At 39.5% G+C, this 25,677-nt stretch overlaps 1 protein-coding gene across 3 annotated transcripts; it reads left to right on the top strand.

Moving 5' to 3' along the window:
* Positions 1–24,755, top strand: git1 (GIT ArfGAP 1). Of its 3 annotated transcripts, XM_023351054.1 has the most exons (21): positions 1–391; positions 6,607–6,740; positions 6,849–6,961; positions 7,974–8,079; positions 9,775–9,861; positions 9,995–10,125; positions 10,210–10,304; positions 11,100–11,142; positions 11,656–11,682; positions 12,857–12,905; positions 13,551–13,623; positions 14,711–14,808; positions 15,406–15,517; positions 15,889–16,013; positions 18,154–18,306; positions 20,110–20,454; positions 21,413–21,493; positions 21,902–21,972; positions 22,047–22,223; positions 23,179–23,242; positions 23,321–24,755. In XM_023351054.1, the coding sequence occupies exons 1-21, from the start codon at positions 340–342 to the stop codon at positions 23,534–23,536; spliced, it is 2,352 nt and encodes a 783-aa protein (XP_023206822.1). In that variant the 5' UTR covers positions 1–339; the 3' UTR covers positions 23,537–24,755. The 3 variants fall into 3 exon arrangements, with proteins under 3 accessions (XP_023206822.1, XP_023206823.1, XP_023206824.1); XM_023351055.1 differs by lacking the exon at positions 11,656–11,682; XM_023351056.1 differs by lacking the exon at positions 20,110–20,454 and having other exon boundaries at positions 3–391.
* The last annotated feature ends 922 nt before the right edge of the window (positions 24,756–25,677 follow it).

Here is a 25,677-nt window from a genome sequence, read left to right as displayed (position 1 = left end):
GAGAGCTGCCGTCTCTCGGTGAATAGCAGGCAATGCAGGGGCCAGATTTAATTTAACGCATGTAGCTTCTTAGCAAGATGCGATTCATTTACAGACATTAACTGTGTTCACTTAACTTGGCTCTGGACTTGGAGTTCAGAAAGAGACCCACGAAGCAGCTGGAAAATCAGTTTTCAGGCCGCCGGGAAAGCAAACCACGCCACCCGGCTTCCGGGGATTCAGGAGCCGCAAGCGATTGACGGCAGACGTCGGTCGGTCGGTGGCTAGAGGGGGAGGAAAGACGGAGCGAGCGTTCACATCGGCTCAGACATCCACCTCTCGGTTCCAGCCACTTTCGAGATGTCAAGAAAGCTGCACAGGACTGAAGTCTGCGCTGACTGCAGTGCGCCAGGTAGGGAGGGGGTAGATACATAAAAATAGACCATTGTGTCGGAACAATACATCGGAAAGCCGACGTGGTGGGCCAACGGGGCCGAAGTTTCTCTCACTGTCATGGGGTCCGCAAAGCAGGAAAACGGCCTGGACTCCTGAGCTTCGCTTAGGCCCAAAATAAACAGAAAAATAGGCGTGTTATCGGACAAGGGAACATCATTTAGCTAACAGCTGTACAGTGATAATGTAAATTAGAGAGTAGGCTGGATTTGACTATGATGGTCTGTTTGGAGGACCGGTTTATTCACTGCAGCGGAAGATTTGGGTGTCAGATTTATGCTTGGAGGGACGTTTGTTTTGATTTTCCTGACAGGAATGGACCCCTTTACACATTAGCTTAGCTTAGCTGGCGATGTTGCTTTTGGTTTGCTGTTTCTTTGTCCGGATAGATGCCCTGACTTAATAGATCACAATAATCTTACATGTTACAAATAATGGTGAAATTAGTTTTTAGGTATTGGATTTTGCGTACAACACGGCTAACTTAGCTTTAGGACGCTAGCCATTCTGCTAACTTTCGCTAAATGGTAAGTTGCTGCCACCTCGTAGTCTTGGCTGCAATTTACAGCAGTCCTCTTTAACCCCAAGTTAAAGTTAGAATATCTGAATATAATTTTATATTTGATAATTACATATTTAGACTTGGGGAGTTGGCAATATATGGCGTTAAATGAAAAAGTTCAATGCAAAACACAATATTGAACGGTAGCAAAAGGGTTTTTTTTAAAAAAAAAAACAAAAAAACAACTCATATTAACCTTTAATCCATTCGGTATGGCATCCTCTTTACGACCTTTTTATGACTCCTTCCCCTCTGTTAAATGAATTGGACAGAGACAAAACGGTAGGGAGAGGTGTTGCAAAATTATCTTAACAGATGAACTGATCATGCGTTTCTCGGCCGACACCAATTTCCAATATTCTTTGCCTGACCTGATTCGAATTTTGACAGATTTCAAATTTTCTTCCTCCCTTTTTTTACTGTAATATGCAATAAAATACACACACAAAACATTGGTCAAGATAATAGCATTTAATCAATAGTAATATCCTTATTGGTTTTTAGTAGACCGAAAGGATATTACATTTGCACCAAAGTACATGCTGCACTTAAATGCCAGAAATGATTGTTTTCTTTGTTTTCAGGTATTTAAAAATGGGGAGGGAAAAAAAGAGATTTTCCATCATTTGACCTACTGATCTAAAACAATTTGGCTGACTGATTTCAGACAAACCCTTTTTTAATTTTCACAAATATAGCAATATGTATGCAAATATGAAAGAGCAAGCAAAATTTGTCATTTATAGCTAAATAACTATTACAATCCCACACTTTTGAACCATTTTTTGCTGTCACATTTAATCAGTTTTTCTTACCTTTTGCCTCTTGTTTACATTTACTCTAATGTAATATCTGATATCAGACCAACTGTACCTATTTATATAGACCACCTATTTTCTTGAGTGGTCTGACATGGTAGTTAGAGTAACACATCCTTTTTTCATAGATTAACTAACCATATAGCTAAAAAGGGAATTCTGTTTTTATTTAAACAATTTACATGTTTGTATAACTTTTTTTTTTAATGAAATGATTTATTTTCATGTCAATGAGTGTTGCTACTAGCAGCATGTTTTGTATCAGATCTATGGGAGCATCTGCTTCTTAGCTAGACATGCGTGAACTCAGACACACAGTCCATCCAGCAAAATGTCCACCTAACCACTGGTGACATGCCACCTTGCTGCTACCGCGCTTTGTGTCACACAAGGGGATCTCTGGTTGCCTCTGCTTCAAAGCACAACTTGTTCTCATGATTCCGACCAAGTCTTTGGTGTCTTTAATGTCACACTTTGTGCACAGTTTTATAGCGGCTATGAATCATATTGTCATCCTTGTAAACCTTTTAGTAGAACACTGATTGTTTTAGAAACTGAAACTCTTGTTTGGGTGGGCTTGCCAAGATGTGTTTGGTGGAGTTTGTCTTTTTCTGATCCTGTTATTCATCATTAATCCTTATTGTTTCAATGCCTTTGGCAGGCTTTATGGACACTTCAATAAACAGTTGTCAGTTCTCTATTGACAAACTGGGGCAGTTGTAGGCAAAATTATGTCATTCAGCAGCTTTGGCCAATAAAGCAGCGCTAATAGTCTATGCAGGTCTAATAGCTTAATGGTGTGTAGCCATCACATTGATTGGTGGGTGCGGAGTGGGTAGCCTAAACTCTTAAGAGATTTTATATTTATTTTAAAGATTAAGTAATTAAATTGCTGCTCTCTGAAGTTTGAAGCTGCTTTTCTAAACCAGGCAAATGGCATTCATGAGAGCTATTTTGCATTTGCTGCTGCTTTTCCTGGTAGCAAACAAAACGTCCAAGTGTGTTGGTTGATCATATGTGGAACCTTTTTAGCTCCATTAATACTCTTAGGTAGGACAATTTTGTCCCAGTTTGAGAGTGACTAATGCAGACAGAGGATGAGTGTGTATTTGCATTATATGCAGCTAAGTGTGGAGATACTTGTTTTGACATTGGTGTGCTAAGTCGTGTGCTGCTCACCACATCATCAGGGTCCTGAGAGTGTGAATGTGATCCAGACTCGATTTGTCTTTCAGTGTCAATTGGCTGTGAATATATATATTTTTAATCTAAGAAATACGTGTTACTTTTTGGAAGGACCTTGTAAGTCAAAACTCAACCTGTATGTAACCTGTTTTTTTCTTTGAAGGTTCCAGAGATTGTTTGGACCCCGTGATTTCTTTTTTCCTTTTTTTCCCCTGAGATTCGGATCAAATTTCGTGTAGGCATAACCACATAATTGTTTCTCAAACATTTTGGCCTCTGCAGGCCCGTGTACCCACAGCTACTGGGTTAAGTGTGTGTTGGGTTCGTTTATGTCTCCACACAGATACTAAAAAAGGTCACCCATGGCTTGCTAAGCAACATAGTCCTCTAAAAAAAAACCCCCAAAAATCTCAAAGTTTGGGACAGAACAATACATCAGCAGTTTCTATAAATGAGGAGGTATTCTGTAAGATTTGTCAGCACGTATTTAAGTAGATGCTTAAAAATGCATGCATATGGGTTGGCGTGGGGTGCTGAAAGAACACAAGAGCTAAACATAAAAAGGCAGACAATCATGTCCTTCAGTAGAAGTCTGTGACAAATTGCAAGTGTGCACAAGGTTTCACTATTTGCAGGTTTTATGTTTTTTTGAGACGTATTTTGATGTCGAGTTGAACTCTAAAGCTGTTTTAAAGGTAGAGTTTTTTAAATTGGGAAATGTGATAAAGTGGAATTCAGAAAAATAAAAATGGAAAAAAGTGGAATTTTGGGGAAAAAAAACAAATTTTAGAGGGCTTTAAGTTGTCAAAGGTAGCTGAAATTAGGGCTGGGTGATGTATTGAATATACTCGATGTATCGCGATATTTTCAATTTACGATTGTTAAAATGGCTGTATCGCAACCATCGAGTATAAATTATCGTTCAAATAATAAACTTTCGCCGTCAAATTCACTTCGAGTATGGTTTATCTGACACCCTATGAATGCATCACTAGTCCCTCCCCCGTCCCAACCTGGAAATTTTCTACCAATCACGCTGCGCAGAGAAAACAAACAACATGGCGACAGCAAGAGTTTGAGGCGATCCGTGAATGAGACGGTTGCTCAAGACGAATCAGATGAACTAGTCTAGTTCCAAAGAGAAACAGCGCTGGATCAATAATTTGGCAATGGTACAGATTTTATATGGAGGATGTCGAACAAAATGAGGTAATTTGCGAAACATGTTGTAAAACTATTCCCACAATGGTTGTACCACAAATTTATTTCACTGCCTAATCAGACTATTCTTTTACATGGCGTTCATAGCCGCGGTAGAACTAGTCCTTTAAAGTGAAACCTGGAAATGTAGGTATGATTCATTTATTGCTATGCAATGGGAAAAATAACTCAAAACTACTCATTCTTTTTTTTTCTCGGTCTCTGTCGGCTTTACGATACACACAGACTCTTTGCCATAGCAACTGACAACATCGCAACTTTATGTATCAGGATTCAGCACCAAAAACACTCAAACATTACCCCAACGTAGAACAGAATATTCAGTTCCTTACAGTTTTATGCTTTTAGACTTGGTGTGTATTTTGCTTTTATTAATAAGTGATCACTGTGGTAGATTAGCCACCGCTGCTGTTATCCACGCTAACACAGAGGTGGCTTATTATCTAATTTAAACACCTGCTCTACTGATGATCTGTCAGTTTAGTGTAGATCGCCGTTTTATTTTTAAGCTGAACCATAACACACCTTATTCCACAGCACATCTATTTGTTAAGTTTGTCAAAGTCAAGCATAACTAACCTACTTCCCTTTCCCTCGCAATTATTTTTCTTAGTTAAAACTTATTTCTCACCTTGTTATCTAGTCATAGTGTGTGGACAGTTCATAGCAAAACACTGCATCCCTTTTTATATGAGTTTACATTTAAGTCTAGCAGGGAGATGGGGGCGGGAACTTGCGAGGGTGTCATCCTGCTGCATGGAGTCTAGTTTAAAATAACATTGGACCTCATTTAAGAATATCGTGATGTATATCGTGTATTGTGATATAGCAAAAATATATCAGGATATTAGACTTTCCTCATATCCCCCAGCCCTAGCTGAAATACTTCTAATAATAGATATTTTTGCCTAACGTGCCAAAACGTATGCAAAAGAAGAGAAGCACATCAGCCTGAAAAGTCCAGCTACATCATGGTGGATATATCGAAGAGATTCCAGTAAGACAATGGCAATAAAATACACAGCCAGAGCTTAGGGGAACAGCTTAGATCAGGGATATCAAACTCCAATCACTACAGGCTAATGTCCTGCTGTTGTACTTTTAGGTCCCTCTCTGCTTCAACAAATATTTGTCATTAGTTAAAATGCAGAACTTAACTTTGTGGTGAAGAATCAATTCAGACATAATTAATTCAGGAGTCTTGGATCATGGATTTATCCCATTTTGTCTGGACTGTGATTTTATACCCCTGGTTTAGATCAAATGGCTATGTATCAGAATGGCTAAGATTAAGCCCATATTTCAACTTAGAGCATCTGTGGCAAGGCTTGGAAAATCACTATTCATTGACAATCTATCCGGTTTGACTGAACTTGAGCTATGTTTAGTTGAAAATCAGTCAAAAGCTTCAATATCTGATGGAAAGTTTCCCTTAAGGATTGCATTTATTTCTACAAATGAATACAAATGCTTTCCACATTTCAGATTTGTTTGTAAAACAGTTTGAAAACCATGTATCTCTTTATTCAAATTCACAATTCAGCACTGCTTTGCTATCACATCAAGCTGCAGTAAAATTTCTGGTTGTAAATAAACAAGAAGGGAAATTTAAAAGTTAAGGGTGCTTTTTTGTAAGATATTGTTGTATATCCACAGTGTTTCAGCACTTAGATTTGGAAAAACACTATGATATATTATTACGATTATCAAACTTATGCGATTAACAACAGACGCTTACTGCATGTGCCGGAAACTCAAGACTCTAAAAGCAAATTAACAAGGTTGCAGGGCCATTCTGAAATGTACTGTATTGAAAGGTCAGAGCTGACTTCATTCAATTGTCTTTAGCCATTTTGTGTCTATTGATAAAACAAAAGTGTATTGGATTTGACTGTAAGCAGGGCATGGTTTGCAGCTTTACAGGAAGAGCAGCAAAGTTTGTAATTGTTCACTCTATTTTCCACATTTGCTTCAGTTATTCTGGATAAGCTGAATAAAATGATCAAAAATAAATCTGTCCCGGTTTCCATTGTTTAGGAAGTGTTCTTATGACATCATCCCATGGCAACCTCCATCCCTTTTTTGTTTTGGTTAAACAGCACCGCGGGGGACAGCTGGTGCCGCCCACTGTTTACCTCGAAGCACTCAACCTCTAATTAGTTCACCGTATTTAGATCACGATCTCTTTACACTTACTTTTTGTGTGGACATATTGCTACATCAGCTTTTATGTAGTTCTAGAAAATCTGGAAAATAATTTCAGATTCCAGATGATTTGCTAGACATTAGCTTGAATTTTGCACCAAGAAATTGTCGTACTAAGCCAGGAGGTCTGTCACACACAACCTGATTGTGATTGTGCTGTGCGTCTTTTCGTTTGTCTGACAGACCCTGGCTGGGCCAGCATCAATCGAGGGGTTCTGATCTGTGATGAGTGCTGTTCAGTCCACCGCAGCCTTGGCCGCCATATTTCAATAGTAAAGCACCTGAGGCACAGTGGATGGCCTCCAACACTACTCCAGGTAAATCTGAGAGCTGAAGACCGTCTCTAGAGGAAGTAGGAAAAATAGAAGTTTCCTGGTTTTATGATGATGAACTTTGACTGAATCATCTCATTGATTTCATTGCAGATGGTTCAGACTTTGGCCAGTAATGGAGCCAACTCTATATGGGAACACAGTCTCCTGGACCCTGCACAGGTGCAGAGTGGTCGAAGGAAACCAAACCCTCAGGACAAGGTCCAGTAAGTACACGACTTTAAAATACATAAATACATTTTGTTCCAGTACATTATTTGGCTTCTTTTGGGTTGAAATGTGTTTATAGGAGGGTCAAAACAACAGCAACTTGATCTGAAGGAAAAAATATTTTTGCATTTATTTAAAATTGTATAAATCTGGAAAAAGTATTCCCTTTTAAAACTCATTTAATTTAAGATTTGCAAAAGAAGTAGGAAAACTGTTGTATCCCACCAGCTCTGGTTCAGATACCATTTATCTGCTACTGGAGTTTATATACAAAATGTGAAAATAATCCTTGGCTAATAATAAAAATCCTTATTAGGAGATTTTGGTATTGTTTTTTTAAAAAATCTAATAGGAAGGCATGAAAGTGGAAGTAATAGAAAGTTCTTTATGGTCAAAATACACAATTTTATTCATATTGGTACTTTTACTGAGCAAAAAAGCATTGGTTTTGCAGCTAAATTGTGATTCTAAAAGCTATTTTGCAACAAGAAGCAAGGATAGGGATTGCAGAGATTCCCTAAACCTAATTTCCAGTTTTGTTATGGTCTGTCTCGCTCATACTTATTTTGCTTATTCAGACATTCCAAGGAATACGACACAAATCAATCAATGTTAATTTTGTTTTAATTCATTTCAACAGTCATAATGTATCAAACATTTAAATGTGCTGCAGGTTCTGTGATGGGAGTTGAATGTTTTAATTCAACAGAAAATGAAAGGACAACAGTATCACCCCCATCATATCAGAGCATATGTTCCTTTATTTTATTTTTACCAAACTCACAGAAATGTAATTATTTGCAGACCAAAAAATAGTTTAGTTTTGAAATATTTTGCCAGCTGATCACCAGAACAGAGTATATCAAGAGCAAATCTGTCAATTTTGATCACTAACTAGCCAATGGATTGGTTAATCATTATTCAATCTTTATTTGACATACTACTACTACATGTGTTGCCCTGGGAACTATCTTTTTGCTAATTAGCTCCTGTTCTTCTCTTGTTCAGCACCGCTAAGTCAGAGTTCATCAGAGCCAAATACCAGATGTTGGCATTTGTGCATAAGCTTCCATGTCGAGATGATGATGGTGTCACTACAAAGGATCTCAGTAAGGTAAGGGCTCAGTATTTCACTTCTATTCACTTAGACCCTTCTTTCTAAATACAATATGACGTTAGAGCACAGACAATCGCCTGTAATCATTTTGGAAAGAAATTCTGATGAGTTTTCTGAAAAAATTATCCAGTTATTTAAATTACTTATTTAATGCAGAGAATTGTGACCATATCATCTATTTTTCTCATAATAACTCTATCTTTCTATTATTTTCAAATCCCTGTGAAAGTGTATCTAACATTGGATCTTAGAATATTTCAGATTCTCATAATCAAGTCGGATTCGATGTTCCAGTTAAAACTAAAAGTATCTTAAAACTGATTCACTTTTTCTTTTTAAACTGTTTTATTTATTAATTATTTTTATTTTGTTTGTTCTACCACATTACTGTTACTAATATATTACAGGTTTCAGTTTGAACAGATTTTTACATCCATAATGGAGAAGTAATTATTTTTTCAAGTACAAGTAGCACAGACAGTAGTCTGCAAGTCAACACCAGGATAGCTGTTGTTTCTCTCACTTTAAAGCTGCTTGTAGCAGAGCAACAACTTTTTCACTGCAAAAATTAGCACTTTGTTCTTTGGAAACTTGTTTGTGGCATTTATAGTTTTATATAAATGCATCCTCTTTCAAGTGATAAGATTTTTAAATTTCTATCAGATGAAAAATATCATGACTTGTTACAACGTGTTATAATCCATCATCCCACTGTGAAAAGATTTTTCACAAAAACTAAATTCTAAGACAGTTACATTTATACAGAATCAATAAACAAAATAAAAAAAATTCACTAGACAAGATTTGAAAAGTCAGTGAAAAGAAGCAGAAGACACCTGAAATGGACGACTTCTGACCAATGAGTCCATGGACGTGTTTGGCTTTGATCGGCAGCTTCTACTCTGGCAACAAAAATATATCAATTGAAGTGTTACTGAAGAATAATAATCCTGGAGAACGATTTATAATTTTTAAATGGTTCAATGTTGAGAATGGTGTTGATTTGAGCTGTTGAGTCAATAGTAGTGGATCCGGCTCACTTGGTGAACTAAGACTGGTTTATCCCTCTAGCACTAAGAGCTCCTTTGATCCATTTTGTTTGCTTACTGGACCTTGGATTTGCAAATGCAAATCGAACCTGTTTGAGTGAACTTCAGACTATTTTTGCTTCTGCCTTCTCCATATTTTAAGAAAGAAAACAAAATTATTTGACTACACTTTTATTAAATGTTCTTAAATTGATCTCTTCATAAACATTAAACCATCTCTTGACTGAAATCTTAAAATTGACACAAAGCATTTTTCTATCTTACCTTCAATCTGTTTTTGATAAAAATGTACAATTATAAACTTTATTACCTAATAAGTCAGAGTCGACCTTCATCACCTTACATTCAGCTGGTGGGGTAAGACATTCGGTGGTTATGAATAGTTCAACCCAATTAGCAAAGATGGACCTATTCATACTGTGAAGCAGCAGGCCCAAGCTCCAACGCTGCTTTTATCCACCGTTCACACACAAGTGCGCACACATTCTGTCTTCCTTATAACCCCCCCACAGCAGGATGTGTTCTGGATGACACAGCAGGATGTATAATGATCCCTGATGCTGGGGAGTTCCAGCAGGTTAATAAAAGACTGCTGCCTCGCTGTTTCTGCTCACTTCATGTCCTCTCTGCTTTTATTTGCTAGCAACTTCACTCGAGTGTGCGGACTGGGAGTTTAGAGACGTGTCTTCGCCTCTTGTCCCTCGGTGCTCAGGCCAACTTCTTCCACCCGGTCAGGAAACAAACATCCTCTTGCTAGCTTTAAAAAAAAAAAAAAAAACAGCAGCAACCAGCTCTGTTCTGTGATTGTTTTTAGGCTAAATTCATCGATGTGACATGTGTTTGTGTCCGTCTTGATGCTGCAGGAGAAAGGCACCACCCCGCTTCATGTCGCAGCGAAGGCGGGGCAGATCCTGCAGGCTGAGCTGCTCGTTGTGTACGGCGCCGATCCTGGAGCTCTTGATATCAACAGACGCACACCGATGGACTATGCTAGGTACAACTGAAAACACAATCATTGGAAACGTGATTGTAACGTTGAGTGAACGAGAATAAAGAATTATGTTTTTATTGTTTTCAGGCAGGCCGGCCATGTCGATCTAGCAGAGCGTCTCGTAGAGTGTCAGTATGAGCTGACGGACAGATTAGCCTTCTACCTTTGTGGCCGGCGACCAGGTGATCATTTTACTTGATCGAACAGTCCTTTAACTAAAACTTCAGTTTGAAGTGAGGTTACAAAGAAGAAAAATGATCTGCTTTTCTGGAAAAGGATGAAAAATAAATTCCACTTTGTTATGCATGGACCATAACACGGCAAAGATAGTCACCAATAACTGAAGAAAAACTGGACATTTCTCCAAAGTTTCTGATAAGACAAGACTGACACATTTGAGTTTGATTACAAGACAGAATTGAATTATCTAAAAGAATATCTAGGTCTAGCTAAAATTTCCCAAAACCTTCTGTCTGATGAAAGCACCTCTTGAGCCACCGTTTCATCATGTATATTTGGTTTTAAGAATCCAACAAGACACTGCATTACTAAAAGATTATAAGAATACAGGAAGAAAACGAGCGTGGTAGCATTCTGCCTTAAGATTATGTTTCATGGACAAGAGATGTCCTCATAATCTGATCAAAGATAAAAGTGGTGAAATATTGACAGATGAAGATGTGGGATGATGTTGAACTCCTGCTATATGATGTTTACATTTATCCAACTGGGTCATTGGACATCTTTTATCTTCTATTCCTTTTGCCTTTTGAACAAGTTTAATTTGTTCTTTGATTTGATTTCACAAGATAAATGCCACATCAAAAATGAAAAACATTTTTGAAATATTTATGACAATTATTTCTACCATATAGAAAATTGTCATTTTAGCAGGGATGTGTAGATTTGTAAGCTTCTGTACATTCTGTTGTAGCTTTCAAACAATCATTGAGTCTCTACCACTCATTCTTTTTTAGATCACAAAAATGGCCACTATATCATTCCTCAAATGGCAGACAGGTATGGACCATGCCCTCATTTTTATGTTTGAAACTGATCTCATTGTTGCCCAAATTGTTTTGATAGCATGAAGAATATCTGTATTTGCACTTGCAGCTGCCTAACCTGATATAGTTTTCATTCAGATGTTAAAAGTGATGCAGTTTATTGCTCTTACCACATGGTGTCCTCATAGTGAATGTGTAGAGTTAGTCAAAATTGAAATATGATGGTTTAATAAACTACTTAAAGTTTAAGAAATTTCTGTTTAAGTCTTAAACAGAAATTTCTTAATATTTTCTGTCAGAAAACAAAATTACAACTTAACTAGTTTTACCCATTTTACTGATGTGAATCTGGTTTCTAAGCCGCCATCTAACCTCCCCCTGCATCTGTTCTGTTCTGGTGGTTGATTCTTTGTTATAACTATTAAAGCTGTTTTGATGTGGCCTCTCTTCCCCTTCTTTCTCTCTTTCTTCCTTTTTCTCACTCTTCTTCTATTCTCTTCTCTTTCGCTGCGCTTGGTGGAGCCAGAGCTCGTCCTAAGTGCCCGACACAGAGGTATCTTTACTTTCCTTGTTCCTCCCTTCCAAATATCTCCTCCTCCACTTGTTCGTATGTCTGTGTTTTTTACCAGTATAGATCCATTTAAAGCACACGGTACTAGATGGTCCGATTAATCAAAGGCAAAGCAAACATTTCTACTTGTTTTATAAAGGATTTAGTGTTTAGAGGACCTCCAAAGAGGAGGGTGTTCTCAGGAAAATCCCACCTGAAAGGTTTTACATCTGCATGTATATGTTGACATCTGTTGTTGATTCATAGTTTGTTCTTAACTCATGAAATATTATATTTTGGAATGAATAAAGGTCTTCATACTGATCCTTGTATCAGTATGAGATCAGTATCAGGTGTAATGAAGTACCTGATTCACTCAGAACATCATAAGATGAGATTTAACCAATGTTTTTGAGAAAACTACAAAACTTCCTTTTTTTTGTTCTCATAAAGAGAATAATATTAGAGATTGCAAATTTGTTTTAAATAGGCCTGAAAACTTCCTGGGATGTATAAAAGTTTCTACAGGAATATTGCATTTATGGTTTCACAAATGGAATAAATCTTTCATCTTTCTTCGCAAAGCGAGTTTTTAAAGAATCATTGTTTGGGATAGAATTACACACATTGTAAATCTTTTAGATTTTTAACCAGGGTCGATGAAATGCAGTTCATATTCGCTAAGACTAACTTCATGGTTGTTTTCCAGATGTGTTATGTCGCTTTATTTGTTTTGTATTCTGCCAAATACTTAGATTGTACCCAGATAAGTTATTTAAACTAGCCGAAAACTAGCAGCTATTTCATCAGATTAAGTCGCATACTTGAAACACATGGACATCAATCTGTGAGAGAATTTTCATACTTTGAGATTTGATATTGTTCCCTGTTGTAACTTGGAGTTTGAGGACGAAGATCTCCTGAGATGTGACAATCTTTTTTTTTTTTCATCAATAGTCTCCTTAAGCTCAGTTTTTATTTGAGACCTAATGGATCATGTCACCATCTACCTGCTCCATCCCTCTTTCTTTAGAACAACACTGATGTTTTCTTCTTACCTCTTCCTCTTGTCTCTATTTTCATGGTTTCCTCCTCCCATCCCTCCACTGTATTTTTATTTTGTATTGTGCTCACGAACACTGTTTGACTATAATTTTTGTTTTTTGCTTTTACTCAGTCTTGACCTCTCTGAACTCGCCAAGGCTGCCAAGAAGAAGCTGCAAGCTGTAAGTTTTATTTTGAATAGTTGTATTGCTAATAAAACATTTATAGTTAAAACATACACTATGAAAGGCATCATCATTTTTGTCAATAACATTGAAAATTGTGGCTCAGTATTTGTGGATTTAGCTAGTCGCTGATTTTTTTCATAGATCTAAAATATACCAAGGAAAATGCATCTGGGGAAACTCAAATACTTCGGCAAATTGCTACTTGACACGCTGTTGGCTGGTTTGTGAGGCAGCCAATTCATGAACGACATTAGTTGTCCTTTGTTTTTTTTTGGCCAAGAGCAGATATGAAGAAGACTATACTCAGTAGTCTGGAATTTAGTAAATAGATTTAATTTTAGCAAACATAAACTGACCAGAAACAAGTAAAGGTCAATCTGATTTGATGTCAAACTGTGAGGGGGGGGGAGAGTTATCCCTGTTGTGAAATAAAGACTTTTGTTGAAGGAAAAACAAATACGCTTAATGCTGCACCTCATTTTTGCTTCCTTGCCAAATAATTTTTTCTTGTTAAGGTCGGTCTGTGAAGGGTTTTGGTTTGCTAGCAATGAAGCCTCATAAATCCTAACCTGGTGTTTCCATTAGACATGCTCTAATGGACATTTAACATTTTATTGGCAAATTGTTTCTGTGTCACAGCTCAACAACCGGTTGTTTGAGGAACTAGCTATGGACGTGTATGATGAGGTGGATCGCAGGGAAAACGATGCAGGTGAGTGCTGTCCTTCATCACTAATCTGCTTTCATCTACAGTAACATACAAATATTAAATACCTGTGGGCAGTTATGGCAGCAAAACTAAACTTGAAAGTAAGCATTCGTAGGGTGGAAACATTGGTTAGAAATATAATGTTTTTATTATACAAATGCCCTACATAATTTTAATCACTTATCAAAAACAGCTTGCCTGCTAGCTCAAGTCTCGTCAGCTGCATTTTTAAAATGGAGTGCGAGTTGTTGTTGGTACCTCTTCTGGGCTTTAGACAAATGTTTTGAACTGGTGCGCTTTACTGAAAATGCTAGTTGGGTGCGCCAAAGTTTACAGCTGCATTGCTTTCAATGGCGCCCTACCCTTAAGTTTTCATACGTTGGCCATCCTTGCTTTTTGTGATATTTCTAGACAGCTAAATTGTTTTTTTGTAAGTAGAATAAACAAATGCAATAACATTCTTTGAGCAGTTTCTCCCATAAATCTCCAAACTTTCTACTGTTGAACAAGTGAGACAGACAATGGGTTTTGTTTTTCTTTTAAAAATCTGACACCTGTGCCTCATTGAAAGTATAAAAATACCTCCAGTCCATCAACTTATCTGGCTAGAAGGAACAAAAAATGGAGAGAATGAAAAAGAGCCTTAATGCAGCAGGGAGGGAGCTGGTAGGACGGGCTGAGGAAGAGGGAAAAGCGCTTGTTTTAGAGGAAGGCCAAATGTGGTGAAGGCAGGAGGAGAGTCGGAGCACAGAAGTGGCTCTCTCCTCCTCTTCCTACATGCTCTCTTTTTTTTTGGCTGCTTCTTTCAGTAACAGAAATAAAATTTTCTGACTGAAAAGCTGCAGGTAAGTGTCTCAAATACACACTCACACACACACTTTAATCTCAACACAGTGAGCCAAGCTGCACACCAGGATGCTAAATTGAGCTTTTGGGTGTTCTCTACAGTTTTCCTAAACTCTGTTTATGTCTCCGTGTCCGTGTGGGTGGCAGGACTGTGAGTTTGATGTGGGTGGCTGCGCATGCGTGAGGCAAATTGACCTTGTTGTTTTAACGCACACACTTATTTGTGTACTTTTTTTGTCTGCAGTGTGGTTGACGACGCAGAACCACAGCACTCTGGTAACAGAACGAAGCGCGGTGCCGTTCCTGCCGGTCAACCCTGAATACTCTGCCACAAGAAACCAGGTAAACACCCAACACACACTGAACTGCATACACATGCATGTGCATACGGAGAGTTTTTATAAGAGGTCAGAAAGAGGAAACTGTGGGGAAAAGTTCTTAGAGCTTCTGGGCAGTGTATTTTTAAAGCTAGCTATAAAGAGTGAAAAACTCTTTTTCTTTTCGTTCTTAAAGGAACCCCAAATGCCTGCTCACTCGATGGTTTTTCTAGCATTTGAAAAAGAAAATGACTTTTCCTGTGTGTCTGGGTCTGTTTTTCTGTTTCGTATCTTAGCTCTATTTCGACACAATGCTTGAAAATGTCCACTTTACTGTCTCCTGCCAATGCCAGCAAGCTTACCTAATTGCAGGGTTTACATGCGTTTGCGCATAATTGTTTCTCTGTTAGCCTAGTTACCATAGTATGTGTGGGTGCGTGTGTGTGTGTTGTATGACCATATTTTTCCACAACACATGGTAGCTGACCACAGGAGTCACTCAAACAGAGCTGCTGGCTGTGGTCTGCATAGTGGATATATGTACATTTGACTGACTCTTAGGAGGCCGTTATGATGTGAGTGAATGTGTGTGTGTGTATGCTCATCACTGTTTCTTCATCAGGGTCGTCAGAAGCTGGCTCGTTTCAACGCTCGGGAATTCGCTACTCTCATCATTGACATCCTGAGTGACGCCAAGCGGAGACAGCAGGGAAAAGGACTCAGCAGTCCTACTGGTGAGACGGAGACGAAATGTTACACAGAAAAGCTTTTAAACACATGAAGGCTAAATAGATGTATGCCGACAAAATATTGTCACTATAGCAACAGAATTAATCTGTACTTGGATTTCACATTTTTGGCCCTCAAGGCAAAATGTTTGCACACCGCTGTTCATGACAATATTCCATCATGCATTCCCTGATTTTATGCTAAAAAAATTAAAAAAGAATCAAATGGTGTTTTTTTTCTTTAATCAATAATCAGTTTTTATTCTTGGAAAACCTTATGTTTTGCACTATTTATGTCATGTATTTTGTTACCAGTATTGTTTACAATGTTCCCAGGAAAGGCAGAACTGCTTTGAACACTGCTCTCTGTCCCTCAGATCCACTGGACCTGGGCATCGATGATGATGAGCACGACTACGATAATGTAGCTTCTGATGAAGACACGGACAGCGAACTGACCACCCAGAACAACAACAACACGCAACGCAGCAACCGTGCAAAGGTAGAAAACACACACATGCATGTTCTCACTTGTCTTTTTGTCCTCCTGTTATACCATGGTATTTCAAGTCCAAAAGACACACCCCTTTGCTCAGAAATTATGTTGCCACCGAATAAATTTTGGTCCATAAACCAGGGCTAGCCAAGCGCAACAGTTTAGGACCATTTTTGTTTCACTCTATTCACTCTCATCATCGTTGCTTGGATACAAAAGTATCGAAGAGGAATCTGGCACATTTAGCCATTTGTGCTGCAGCAGCTTCAGTGAGAGTTGTGAACCACAGCTGGCTAAATGTGCCGCTAACAACGGCGAAGTTGGCCTCTGCTTCAGAGATCTGTATCAATTTTAAACTAAAGGGCGATTTCACATATTATTTGCTTTTAAAAAAAATCTAGACTACATTTGTCCTTAAAATATAAAATCCGTAGATTTGTCCAATCTGAGCCTCGATAATTCTATAGAGAATCTATAAATTCTGTTTTTCATTTGTGAAACACCAGTAGTATTTATTAGTATTTATTTTCATTGGCTTTCTATATACCATAGACTGAGAAAAGTGTAAAAACTGGAACTTAAACTTTCAATCTTGATTCGATTTTGTAAAATGTTCAGAAGTTTGGGATTTGTTGAACCTTTACTCAGAGAAAACAGCAAAATTTAAAATTCTGAGTTTCTACAAAGACTCTTGCATTGTTTTGAAATACTATTGTTAAGAATTCAGCCACTCACTTGGTTTCTATGAGAAAAGGAGCTCAAACATCAACGCACGATGTTGTCTTTGAGGGAATTTGCCACACTCTGGATTCAGTCATAGCTTCTGGATGACATCATCAGCTATTCTGAGTCTGTCAGTGGGGTATTGTTCATACCCCACAGTGTTCATACCCCACTGACCAATGAGAGCTACACACACTCTCATTGGCGGGCCCAATGAGAGTGTGTGTAGCTGCATGGTTGGAGAGGAAGAGGCAGGGAACAATATGATGAGAAAAAATTATGTGGAAATAAAAAGTTGGGTGGCTAATCTGGTGTCCGTTAATGAGCTGCGGACAGTCATGTTTGGAAGTTGTAACTGGTTTAGTTACAGGGAGTCGGAGAGGGCTGAATATGAGCCTTCTTCAGGGTCACAGGAAGTGGGGGAGGTTGGCATACAGAGAGCCAGAACTAAGGCTCCACTGTCTGATCTAGACGGCAAGCCGGCCCTCTTCCTCTCACACAGCTGCCCATTCTGTTTACAATTAGCGTAAAGGGGACATCTTTAGTCTAATCAGTTCATAAAATGTTGGGATTTCATTTTCACTGCTGCGTAGCCTTTCAAAAAACATAGCGGACAAATTAAAATCCTCTTTAAATGGGAAAAAAAAATAAGATGCAACAGAAAGTATTAATCTTTTTGGTTTTAATTTAATTTGATATTGAATATGATCCTAAGCGTCCAGTGAGTTTCACTGTGAAGCAGACTTGGGCGAGCCCTTTTGTTGCACTTGGCTAAATAAAGCAAAAGTGAGCCATATCCTGTTTTTGTTGCTGAAAATACACAGCCAAAAAAAGGTGCAGACAAAGAAAAATTTAGAACATTGTATGCAATTATATATCTTTTGTTGTTGTCCTGCACAAAACTGCAAGACTTTATGTTTTGGATCTGCAGGATTTACAAACGGCTTGTTTCAGATACTTTATGCTTTAAGCATTTGTTTAATTCATTGTTCAGCTGGGAAGAACAAAACATGTTAACTTAGAATCTGTTTTTGTTAATCTTTAAAAAAAATAAAAATTATATATATATAAAGCATCACAGATTTGCACTTTAAGCAGGAAAATTATGAAGATTTCTCGCATTCAACTCAAGTTTTATACACTGCTCAAAAAAATAAAGGGAACACTTAAACAACACAATATAACTCCAAGTAAATCAAACTTCTGTGAAATCAAACTGTCCACTTAGGAAGCAACACTGATTGACAATCAATGTCACAAGTTCCAAATGGAACTTTGTACTGAACAAAGTATTCAATGAGAATATTTCTTTCATTCAGATCTAGGATGTGTTATTTGAGTGTTCCCTTTATTTTTTTTGAGCAGTATATAAATAAGTTTTAAAATCCTCACCAGTCTCTGTCTTTCTTTTCCTACCACCCAGAGCATGGACTCCTCTGACCTGTCCGACGGCCCCATCACCCTGCAGGAGTATCTGGAGGTAAAGAAGGCCCTAGCCTCCTCTGAAGCCAAGGTGCAGCAGCTGATGAAGGTCAACAACAACCTGAGTGAGGAGGTCCGGCGGCTGCAGAAGGAGGTACGGCAGAAGGTGCAGAGATCAATTGGACAAGTGAGAGCATTAAAGGGATAGTGCAGATTTTTGCAAGCAAGGTTATTATTAGTAGCAGCTTCCTTTCTTGTAGTAAACAGACATCATATCACAGAAAGGCACCAGGCTGATAGCAGACAGATTTGCTTCCACAGATACAAACATTTTCTGTTATTTTTAAATGGGATATAACGCTGATAACTTCATAAAACTTTATTTTATAAAAAATTGTGTTTTTTGAATGTGAAATCTCTATTTAACAAAACTAGGGGAAAAAAGGTCATGATAGATGTAATAAAGTCAGAGTGTTTGTTGTAAAACGCTTCAAAGAAAAGTTGGATTTCAAACATGTGGTTTGGTGTTTAGATAGTTGATATTTTCTTTCCACACAGAAGTTATTTTGGCATTCAGTTAAAGCTCTTACTGGAAGATGAGCTTTTTCTGTTGACAAGAAACAGTTTCAGCCTTCATTCTTGTATGAAGCCTGGCTGCTGTGTCGTTTTAATAATGCCAATCTATTAATTGTGGCTTATTTTGATTTCATGTGAGTCATCTTCATGGCAGTTTGTTCATTAAAATCTGCTAGTTTTAATTTATTTCACCCATGATTCATCCATATGGTTTTTATTTTCACATCACCAAAGTTTTATTGAGGACACACACTGTAAATGAGATATTCAAATAAAAGAAAAAACTTTAATTTTCCACTGCTAATCCATTTAAAGCAATATAGGTCCATGATTGCAAGACATGAATCACCAGTCTTAGTTAATTCACTATTGGATAATAGATTGTGATGATGTATAAGTAACTACAGTTTTTAATTATTCTAATGCCTGTAATTAAAAGAGTGTTTTGCAGACATAATGCATTATTTATTGACACTAAACAAAGAAAAATGCCCCCTATCCAAAGCTGTCAGTTTGTACAACCTGGGAAAATATGCAAAATTATCCCAAAACTCCTTCAAGAAATGAATACAAATACAAAGTTTGTTGGCTGTTTAGTCAGCTTGCATTAAAATTCTCAGAGCCAATGTTTGGGAGGTGATTCTGAAAACCCAACGGTAGAAAACTGTTTCCTACTATAATCTCAACGTAAAATATTATTGATGCTTAATCTAAAGAAAAAAAAAAGGTTCCAGATGGAAATATGAAGGTGCTAACAGAGGTTGGATGAATGAGATTTTTTTTTTTTTTTTTTTAAATTCATGGGTCTACATTAAGGAAAAGATGACTTCTTAGACTATATATTTCTTTATCTGGGCAAGAATGAAATATCTTCCAAAGTAGAGATTCTTAGTCTGCATCTGATCTTGGACCCAACTGATAAAATGTCTCATAGAAAATTAGGTCACCCACAGTCAGGACCTCATTAAAAAATGTTGTTTTCAGTTCATAATTCAATTTTTCAGCAAAGCCAGAGGAATTGCACCAAAGTAAATAGATTTTATTTTCTTTGGTCAGGTCTCAATATTGTTTCTAGCTGCTTCATTCAAGCGGATGTTGGTATTTTAGTTTTGTAGCATGCTTAATTGTGAATTGTGTCGTGAATGATTGCACTGCAGGTTCCCAATTTTTGGTCAGACCCAGTCCCTGTTTAAGTAATTTTTTTTATCACACACTTCATTCCCCCACGTTTGATATGAGTTACAGTGAGAAGCTGTTGTTGTTTTTTTTTTATTATGGTTGCCTGTTTTTTGATGATTCAGTTTCTACTGCCTCCCTCCCTACTACCCCCCCGTGTTCCTCCATCCCACCCTCCATCCTCTCTCCTCCCGCTCTCCCCTAGATCACCCGGATGCAGACAGAGAACAGTGCGTTACGGGGGGGCCAGCAGGCTGGGGGGTCAGCTGGCCATGGGGTTGTGGGCCCAGGTGGAGGGGGGGGAGGCCACTGGGTGAGTGGCGGGATGTTTGGAGGAGTTGTTGCTGGGGGTTTGGGTGGGTTCAGTTCAGGAGCTGACCCCACGGGGCTCTCTGTCCCCCCCTCAGCCAGCCCTTACCCCCCTCTCCACCGGAGGGACCGGCAAGCCATCTCCATGTATGAGCCGGGGGCGGCCCCGGGGCCCACGGCTCACGGCCCCCCAGCCCTGGACTCCCTTGCAGCCCGCCTGCAGCCCCTCAACACACCCAGCGTAAGTTAGAAAGCCCCACCGTCCAACCTTCCTGTCGGTGGCCCTGATTGGCTGTTGCCAGGCGCTTGTCCAATCCTGATGTGTATTTTCCACACCTCTTTATCTTCTGCATCTTATTAACCGATCCTTCTCCTTCAAAAGATCAATTTGTGCACAATTCTCAAGTTGAATTTATAAAAAAAAATTAGGTATTTGACTTATTTCAGTTTTTCTAAGAGGAGCACAAAGATGATCTTAAGGAGAAAGATGTAGAAACTGGAATGTTTCAGTTCTTTTGCCTGGCGATTCCTCTGACGCTCTGCTCTTTTGCCTGGATCCTTTCCGATTCTTTGTGACCTTCTGGATAGCTCTGCTGATGCTCCTATATCTGGAAACGGCACACATGCGCATGCACACACTTAAAAACAAAAGCATCTCTCTGATGGGGGTAGGATTTGGATCAATCCTGACACCTGTGTGACCAGTTCAGCCGTCAGCTTTTCCCTCAGCCTCAAATCAACCCCCCTGGTGTCCAATTCACCAGCTCCTTCCACCAAGTTTTTCCTGTGTGTGTGTTTTCTTTCCGTCTGTTTCTTCACCGTCCGCCCCTCGCTCACTGCGGTGTCATCGCTCCATTTCGTCTCCACTGTAGGAGTTTCACACTTATGCCCTAGAAAATCTTCTGGAGTTGAAAGTCAGCCTCATCTGTGTTCATAGTTTTTGTTTTTATTTATGCAATGTGATTTTAACCTAATAGTTTACAGATCTTCTAGAAACAAGCGAGAACACAGAGCTTCCTGTAGCTGCTGTGGGATGAAGCTAAAGCTGGCTCTTTTTCATCTCGTTTCTCAGCTGTTTCTCCCTGCCGTCACTCTTCCCTCAGCCAAACCGTTTTGTCGGCTAATCCATTGATCTGAAATGTTCTCTGGCCTTAACTGCTTCTCCTGCTCTCCATATGTGTGTTGCTCTGTCCTTCCAGGTAAGGAAGGGCGGAGTTAGTAGTCCAGGACTGTATGGAGTCCAACATGTGTCTGGATCTACGGAGCTGGGCCGATACATGGTGAGCTGAAGCTTTGCTCTCTGATTATTCACACAGAAACCAAAAGGAGACATACTGTTTAAAAGAAAATAAACAAATTCATATAACTCAAATGTGCAACAGATTTTCAACAGCTAAGGCCCTTAGCCATGGATTTTTGTATAACTTCTACCAAGAGGAAAGCAGTTAAAGTATAGTGCTATGAGCCAACAGTTTAAGTTAAAATCTCTACATCTGCCTATGTCACTTCTGGGATGATGACGTTTACGCGCTTTTTAATAAATTTGTCTTGTGCAGTGATTATTTTCACCCCCAAATGTGAAAATAATCTGTTCTATTAAAGATCGACTGAAGTAATCTTTGTGTTTTTTCAGTGAATCAACACAGGAAAGCGGTTTCTCACCGTGTTGCTTCTGTTACTTTCTTTAGGTGTCCAAACCTGAGAAGCATGGCAGCGGCACAGACAGTGACTATGACAACACACACGATCATTTACAAAGGTATGCACGATCAAGTTAATACTGAGATTCCTCAGAAATACATCAGTTAATCTTAACCACGTCTCTTTTTCCAGTATCGGCCGGAGCAGCGAAGAGGAGGGTCGGGGCGAGTCTGAGGAGGGAGGGGGCGGCGAGGCTGGCGAGCCAGACCCCACCCTACCATGCACAGAGGATGTAATACTGAAGACGGAGCAGGTGACTAAGAACATCCAGGAGCTGCTGAGGGCCGCACAGGAGTTCAAACACGACAGGTAAAGGAAAAACTCTCCCGGCTTCCCGTTCGTGCAGATGTTTCTCTCCTCATCAGGGATTATTGTTCTAGGGCTGAAACGATTCCTCGAATGATTCGAGTACCTCGATTATTAAAATCCCTCGAGGAAAATGTATCTGCCTCGAAGCTTCGTTAATTTATGTTTTACTATTTAATGCACCGTGTTCCTGCAGGGTTATTACTTGCGTTGCACAGCGCTCTCACTTCCGCCTAAGTTGTTGACAAAAGCTAACTGTTGGCAGCATAACATTCAGTTTTCAAGTTCGGTCTGGGAGGATTTAATTGATTCATGATAGTGTCCGGGTTTTTGCCGTTTTTCGGGGGACCAATAAGCATCCTTAAAATGACTGGCGCGATGCCTGGAGTACGGCAGCTTTTCTCCTCCCAGAGCTGCTGCCTGGTGGCGGTTCAGAGCGAACAGCGGGGACGAGCGCTGGAGGTGTATTTATGCAGGTGTGCGGATAGACTGAACACTGCAGGCGGCTGCGCATTAGACAATTAACGTAAGTGTAGCTTTACGGACGAACCGGAAAATTTATTTCATGTCATTCCGGTCTCAACAAATGGGTGGCGGAGCTCATCGTGGCAAGCTCAAATGTGAAAAATTGGACTGATGATATGAGGTAGTAATACTGCTGTTATGTTAGATTCACCAATGTTTTATTTTATATATTTTTTATCCGATTACTCGATTAATCGATAGATTACTCGGTAACTAAAATATTCATTTACAACAGCCCTAGATTGTTCTGCTCTCTGGAAGGCCGAAGGTTTCCCAGCCTTACTTAGTGAGATGATCTTCAGTCGTTTTCCTCTCTTAATCTTGAGCTAGCAAAACAAATGAGGTTTCAATAATTCAGATAAGTCTTAAAGGGTCGAGTAAGATCACCTGAACTATATATTTTTTTCTCTCCATGTTGACACGTTTTCATCAGCTTTGTTCCGTGTTCTGAGAAGATCCACTCTGCTGTCACTGAGATGGCTTCCCTCTTCCCCAAAGTAAGGCCTCCTCCACTGATTTCTGCTGCGTTTTTTTGTCCACATCATTGCCTGACCTTAATTGGCGTCTCCCTGCAGCGGCCAGCCCTCGATGCGGTCCACTGCTCCCTGCGCCTGCTGGCTTCCAGCGCCTCGCGGCTGCAGGTGGAGTGTCGCAAGGCGGCGCCCTCAGAGCCCGGGGCCCCGGCGGTGGACTACCAGCTGCTCACCCAGCAGGTCATCCAGTGCGCCTACGACATCGCGAAGGCTGCCAAGCAACTGGTCACCATCACAACACGCGAGAAGAAGCAGTGACCGAACCAACACAGAGATGGGGAGAGAGGCAAGAGGCCAATGCATGGGGGAGGGGCCTTCAGGGGAAAGGAGGATGAGGGACAACACGATTAGACTGTGGATGGAGGAAGAGAAGAAAAGCTTGGAAGATGCACGAGGAAGCAGAGATTGCTCTGAACAAACAGCAAAAGCGTGGAAGTGAAGGTAGGGGAAGGACAGGTAGAAGGGTCTGATCTGGAGTTGGAATGAGAAGCGTTTAATAAACTGCTGAAACTGTGTGGAAAACATGAAACCTGATGTTGGGAGATGTACAGCGAACTGGATTCTTAAACGTTATTGCTTTATTTATTTTGGTCCAACGTTGTCCGTCCCATTTTGTGCGCCTCGTCGCCTTGGGAAGAACTTTCTGCCACTGAGAGAGAAGCGGCACAGCCTCCTGGGAGAAGGCGGGACATTCCTCAACTCCTTTTCCCTTTCCTCTCTTTCCTCCCTTTCTCCCTGTCTGTCTGTCCAACCTGAAGTGTGGACCCTCTCTGCTCCCGCTGATGTCCCAGGCAGCACGCGCGAGCCATGCAGGGGAGGACGCACCTCCACCAAGGCCCTCAAACTCTCCAGCTTTTCTACTGGAGGGCCTTGAATTTTTCTTCCAACCCATCGCTGTCTTGTTGTTGGTGGTCCACAGCATGATCCAGCATGTTTTCATTTCATTTTTTTGTTTCTTTCTGAACCCGCAAATCAGATCGATTTGCACCTCTAAGGACTTTCGCCCCACCCCTTTTTTACTGACTTAAACACTTACACTGGAATAATTATGATTTATTGTTTATCATGTTTTTTTGTATTGACAATTTTACTGACTTGTTTTGATTTAACTGTTTCTGTAAGTTTATTTTACTGTGCTAAAATGAATTCAGACATAACAGGGAGACAGCTGGGAGTACTTTCCCCTCTCGCTGGGAGATGAGTAAATCTGCACACTCGGAGATCAACAAGAACCTGAGAACAGATTCCCCAGCATTTCTAAGCACTCTTCTTCTTTCCTCTCATGTTGTCTTGTGGCCAAGGGGTTGAAACAGTTGCCAAAGGAGAGTGTGTTTCATTTTCTGTCAGAGCGGAAGCCCCTTTGCCGCATTGTAGACAGACCAGGATCCTCATCTATCTTTTTTTGTGCTTGATTTCTCCTGAAAAAATACTCTGCCTCATTTATACAGCCAGTGGAATCATCTCAGAATCATTCGCAGTGCCAAGCGGGATAATAATAAACAACAACAACAACAAAAAAAACATTTAGCTTGGTTTGTTTACAAGGAAGAGCCTAGCAGCCATTTACCTGCATGAATGCTAGAAAACAAAACACAATTCAGATTTTAGTAGACATGCAGAAAATCCTGGATCTGGCCACCTGGATCGTAGAAAGTATTCTTGTTTAACGTCCTCAGTTTATGGAGAGTACTTGATTTGGTTCGCCATGTGTTATTTTTCACTTGCAGGACTGTCTGGCAAGCACAATCAGGCAGACGAGCTGTTTTCCAGCTCAGACAGCCTGCCGATCTGGGCCACAGATGTTGTCTGTGTTTCTGAACTCTGCCAACAGGAAACAGCAATGGGAACAAATGTTTTGTTTGTTTATATATATATATATTTATATATATACATATATATATATATATATATATATATATATATATATATATATATATATATATATATATATATGAGTGCACTTTCCCTACCCAGCGGTTCTAGCTCATTGTATTGTGCCGAACAAATATGCTTGTTTCTGTAAGGATGGATGCTGATGAGATCCTTTCTAAGACTTTCTTGTAGTTTAAGGATGTGATCAAACAGCTGTGCATCTATTTTGTCTCAAACTGCTAACATTCAGCAGGACATCGTGTTTAGCTGCACTGCTTTACCCGCCTCATTCACGCTTTGCTTTATTTGTCCCTCGTTTGGCTGATTGTCCTTCAGCCTCACATGACTGAACACTGTTGAGGAAAGTTGAATCTCATCCATGTGACTCTTTTATCCATCTGCGGTTGGAGTTCGAATGCCTTTGCACATCGTCTTCATCATCTCCTGTTCGAATAACTGTTTTAGTGATTTATGATTTTACTGACAAACAGAAGTGGGGGCCAGAAGAAAAACGTGCTCCTTCAATC

The sequence above is a fragment of the Xiphophorus maculatus genome, chromosome 18, assembly GCF_002775205.1.
Source record: "Xiphophorus maculatus strain JP 163 A chromosome 18, X_maculatus-5.0-male, whole genome shotgun sequence".
NCBI classification, from domain to species: Eukaryota; Metazoa; Chordata; class Actinopteri; order Cyprinodontiformes; family Poeciliidae; genus Xiphophorus; species Xiphophorus maculatus.
The sequence above is the reverse complement of the archived record's forward strand: the minus strand, read 5'-3'. Positions and strand labels throughout refer to the sequence as shown.

Coding starts and splice junctions, on each gene's coding strand:
- git1 (XM_023351054.1), top strand. CDS start 340: ATGTCAAGAAAGCTGCACAGGACTGAAGTCTGCGCTGACTGCAGTGCG. Junction 6,741..6,848: donor GGCCTCCAACACTACTCCAG/GTAAATCTGAGA, acceptor ATTTCATTGCAG/ATGGTTCAGACTTTGGCCAG. Junction 6,962..7,973: donor AACCCTCAGGACAAGGTCCA/GTAAGTACACGA, acceptor TCTCTTGTTCAG/CACCGCTAAGTCAGAGTTCA.